Below are 4597 nucleotides of genomic sequence, written 5' to 3' on the forward strand. Positions count from 1 at the left end.
ATGAGTTCCTGCTGGGCTTTTTGTACAAAAAAAGCCCTGGTAGGGCATATGGGTATTCTTGGTTTTTCCGGGACAGGTGTCCCCCTCCAGTGGGCAAAGGTGACGTGTGACCCCACTGGCCATGGCTGCCTTGCAGAGGGGCCCCGCTGGGGATGCTTGGTTGAGTGGAGGGGGAGGCTCCCCTCTGGAGGGCTCTCTGCCTCCCCCACAGATGGTCTTTGCACTTGGCTTACGCTGCCGGCTCGGAAGCCTCTGGAGACAGGGTCACCGGCAGGGCTCCCTTTAAGCTGTGGAGTCTTTTGAGCAAAAGTTCTACTTTGTGAGCTACTACTGGCATTGAAGCTGTGAGTGAGCCATTGGGCTGCTGCATCAGTTAGCTTGCTCTGGAGCCATCCTTCTTCCCGAGCGAAGGCAAAAGTGTGCGAGCTGGAGGCTGAAAAACCGTGAGCTGGCTCACACTCACTCAGCTTAGAGGGAACACTGGTCACCAGGCACTGGAAGCAGCGCCTTGCCAGCACTTAATGCACACAGAGTTGGGTGCTTAGGTGCAAAGTCCCCCCTCCCCTCAGAGACCTTGCCGAGGCACAGTGAGGATTGTGATTGTGGTGATTGTGGCCTTTTTTGGGGGTATATTTTTGGTATTTTTCATCTGTGCACGTGTGCGTGTGTGCACCCCTGGAAGTCATGGTGACCCCTGGTGACTGACCCCTACTGGCCCTTGGAGGGTATTCAGAGAGGCGGGCGAGTAAGGCCTGCCCCTGTCCTCCCGACTGCTGGTATTCCTTGGAGGTCTCCCATCCGAGTGGTTGCCAGAGTCGATGGGATGAGATCAGGGTCACCTGGGGTCTCCAGGCCTTGCCTCTGGACTCCTGAGAGTCCCCAGGACGGTTTCCCCACATGGGTGGGATTCTCTTGGAGAGCGTCTTCAGTGCCAGAGGCCCCCGGGTGCCCCAGCCTTCGGGGAGAAGCTTTCTGGCCCTGTAAACTCTGCTGGCTGTGAGACTGAGGAGGGCAAGGTGCAGCAGAAACGCGGAGGAGGTGGACTGTGTGCGGGAAGAGCAGCCGTGAGCAATGCTCCCTCTAATCTGTGGAGTCTTGTGAGCAGAAATTCTACTTGGTGAGCTCCTGGCATGAAAGTCGCAAGCAAGCGATTTGGCTACTGCATCAATTAGCTTGCTCTGGAGCCGTCCTTCCTGAACTGAGACAAAAGTGTGTGAGCTGGAGGCTAGAAATCTGTAAGCTAGCTCACACTCACTCAGCTGAGAGGGAACACTGGCTGTGAGGAAAGGGTTTCCCCAGAGAGGTGCCCAGGTGGTGGTGCCGCTGCTGCTGCTGCGGTTGGCAGAGGGAAGAGAGGACTGAGTGGGGAAGCGTGGTTCCTCCCCTTTGGGCACGTGTGCAGTTTGATCTGCGTGCGTGTGTGTGGGGGGGGAGGGAGGCTTATATGCCTAAAAGCTGCCTCGAGAACAGCAGCGGCACTGCGTCCTTGACTGGCGCAGAGCCACATGTGCCATTACCATCAGCCGAAAGAGCACCGTTGACTTCTCTCCTTGGCACAAGGGCTGCCCCTCAGGGAGGCGGGGAGCTTGCCGGTTCTTCTCGGGGGGGGGGGTGGCGGTTCCCAGGTGGGAAGCACCTGGCCACCACAAGCCCCCCTGCCTGGGCAAGGGCCTGCCTCACTTTCCTAAAACACAGGGAAGTTGGCACATTGGGGGACCGGGACCAAGGCTCCCTCTAAGCTGTGGGCTCTTGTGAGCCAAAATTCTACTTTGTGAGCTCCTGGCATTATTTATTTATTTATTTATATCTTCGATTTCTTATACCGCCCTAACCCCCATTGGAGGTCTCTGGGCGGTTTGCATAGAAGGTGCTAATCACATTACTCCCTAACTAGGGCCACATTTTGTGCGGGGATGGGACTGCCTACCGGCACCCGGTGGTGATTGGTGTTTCTTTTTTTGACTCGGCTCTTCAGTTCTTTAAAGTTGTGAGCGGGCGATCTGGCTACTGCATGAATTAGTTTGCTCTGGAGCCCTCCTCCCTGAGCGAAGGCAGAAATGTGTGAGCCGGAGGCTAAACGACTGTGAGCTGGCTCGCACTCACTCACCTTAGAGGGAACGCTGAGTCCAGGAGGACCCAGCTTGTTTGTCCCTTGCCTTTGGACCTGGGAGGACCCACGAGACGGAATCCACAGGCTGTGAGTTAAAGGGCAGGGAAAACACGGCATGTCACCAACCAACAGCCTGCCGCTCCAGAAGCCGAACCACGCTGGGAGCAGGAAGGACACCCCCACACACACACACACGAGGGAGTTCCTTAATCCATTTTGCCACAGGGGCCACATTCCTCTGACTGCTCAGGAGCTCTGGTTGCACTGCTTCTCAGCTGCATGAGTGCACAGCCGGATTCTGCCGGCCCTGTGTGGTGCTTTTAGCTCTCGCCGTATTGCTTTTAGCCGTGATCCACTTTACGGTCTCAACGAGCAAAGTGGGCTGACCAGAAAGGAAACGGAATAAAAGGAGCCCCGTGGCAGCCAGACTCGCAGAGCCTTGTCTCGGCTGATCTCTCGGCCAGCCATGCAGCTGGTTTTCCAAACTGGCGGGGAGCCCCACCCTCCAGCCCCGGGCAGTGCCGCTCCATCCTCTGAGGCCCGCTTGTTGCGAAGAAGCACACGCAGGGGATGGAGTCCCCTCGTTTCTCCTTCTGCTTTCCCTGCCCGCTTGTGCCTGGCACGCCCTGACGCCTCTCAGCTGTCTGAGCAGAGCCTTTGTTTCGTGGGCAGGGCCGCAGAGCACCCCCTTGGAAGCGCACCCTTTCGGTCCCTGCCTGGTGGAACTGGACGGTGGCCTTGCTCCAGAGCGGTGGTGCCCAAGCAGCCACTGCCGGCCCACACAGGCCTTTTCCACCCAGCAGGCGAGGGGATGACGAGGCAGAGAACCGTGACCCAGCCAGGGGCTCCTGAGGGCCCAGGGGAGCCCCATGCCTCCAACGGCATGCCCAGCAGGAAGCCTGAGGTGGCAGGATGCCGCTGCCACGCGTGCCCCAGATGCCTGTCTTCTGATGAGGGAGTCTCTGTCCCCGTTGGCAGCTCCTAGAGGACCCGGGGTTATAGACGGGAGGCCTGGAGGATGGAATAGAAGCCAGGGGGAGAGGTGAAGTGGGAAGAAGGCGACGGTGGAGAGGCTGAGTAACAATTCCGTAGGAAGCTGGGAGTCTGGGGCGACCTGACGTGGCATTGCTTGTGAAAGCTTAAGACTTTGCAGGGCACTTGTTAAAAGCGGGGTGTGTGTGTGTGCGTGCTTAATTTGCATCAGCATGGAGACAACGGACCCTTGTAAAACAGAGCAGGCCCTGCTTCTGTCTATCTGAGGTTAGATTACTGCACAAGGAGGACGATCAGGGGTCTGGAGACTGAGCCCTGCGAGGAAAGGCTGAGGGACTACTTGGGAATGTTTAGTTTGGAGAAGAGGAGACTGAGGGGGGACAGGATGGCTCTCTTTAAATATTCGAAGGGCCGTCATTTGTAGGGTTGGCGGCAGAGGAGAGGACCCAAAGCAACGGCTTGGCTGGATATTAGGAAGAACTTTTTCACGGTCACAGAGTGGTTCAGAGGTGGAACCAGCTGCCCAGGGAGGTGGTGGTGGTGAGCTCCCCTTCACTGACAGCTTTGAGGAAGAGGCTGGATGAATATGTGTCAGGGATGCTTTAGGCTGGTCCTGCACTGGGCGCAGGGGGTTGGACTAGAATCTCCAGTGGCCAGTCAGAAGCCTGGGCGGTCAGAAGCCCCGCCTGCTTCCGGAGAACACTTGGCAGGGGGTTGGGCAAGCAAGGTGTCTGTGGACCCGGCATGGGGGGGGGGACCCTCGCTTTCATGGCTTCATGTCTGCAATTTGTTTCTACTTTTATTATTACCTGCCTTGGTCCCTGATTGCTCAGGAGAGAGGTGGGCTTATAGATACTTTAAAGAAACAAATATGGGGCACGAGGTCAGTTTGTGTCGTGGTTAGGACTCTAATCTGGGAGAACCGGGTTTGATTCCCCACTCCTCCACTTGCAGCTGCTGGATGACCTTGGGCAAGCCGTAGTTCTCTCAGAGCTGTTCTTTCATGGGCAGTCCTCTCAAGAGCTCTCTCAGCCCCGCCTAGTACCTCACAGGCAGTGTTCCCTCTAAGCTGAGTCGGTGTGAGGTATCTCACAGTTTTTTAGCCTCCGGCTCACACATTTTCGCCTGAGCTCAGGGAGGATGGCTCCAGAAGAGCAGACTAATTGATGCAGCAGCCAAATCCCTCGCTCACAACTTTCATGCCAGTAGCTCACAAAGTAGAATTTTTGCTCACAGGACTCCGCAGCTTAGAGGGAGCATTGCTCACAGGGTGTCTGTTGTGGGGAGGGGGAAGGGGAAGGAGGTTGTCAGCCGCAGGGCATAAATCCAATCTCCTCCTCTTCCTCTTCTTCTTCCCTGGGAGGAGGCGGACACGATTCTCCCTTGGCACAGTTGTGCTGTGTGTTTGCTCCTGCTGGCCTCTTATATAGGCCATGTGGCCTGCATTGGGGGGGTGTTGGGAGGGGGTGGGTTGGGGAGGTGAGCAGAAGGGGG

At 57.0% G+C, this 4597-nt stretch overlaps 1 protein-coding gene across 1 annotated transcript in view; it reads left to right on the plus strand.

The window, feature by feature from the left end:
* Positions 1-897: 897 nt before the first annotated feature.
* Positions 898-4597, plus strand: part of DOCK6 (dedicator of cytokinesis 6) — a 110392-nt gene continuing 106692 nt past the window's right edge. The window contains 2 exon segments of the mRNA XM_015405378.1: positions 898-980; positions 2546-2569. Of these exon segments, the coding sequence (XP_015260864.1) occupies positions 898-980; positions 2546-2569 (107 nt within the window).

Source organism: Gekko japonicus, unplaced genomic scaffold (assembly GCF_001447785.1).
Source record: "Gekko japonicus isolate JY-2015 unplaced genomic scaffold, Gekko_japonicus_V1.1 scaffold1211, whole genome shotgun sequence".
Classification (NCBI taxonomy): Eukaryota; Metazoa; Chordata; class Lepidosauria; order Squamata; family Gekkonidae; genus Gekko; species Gekko japonicus.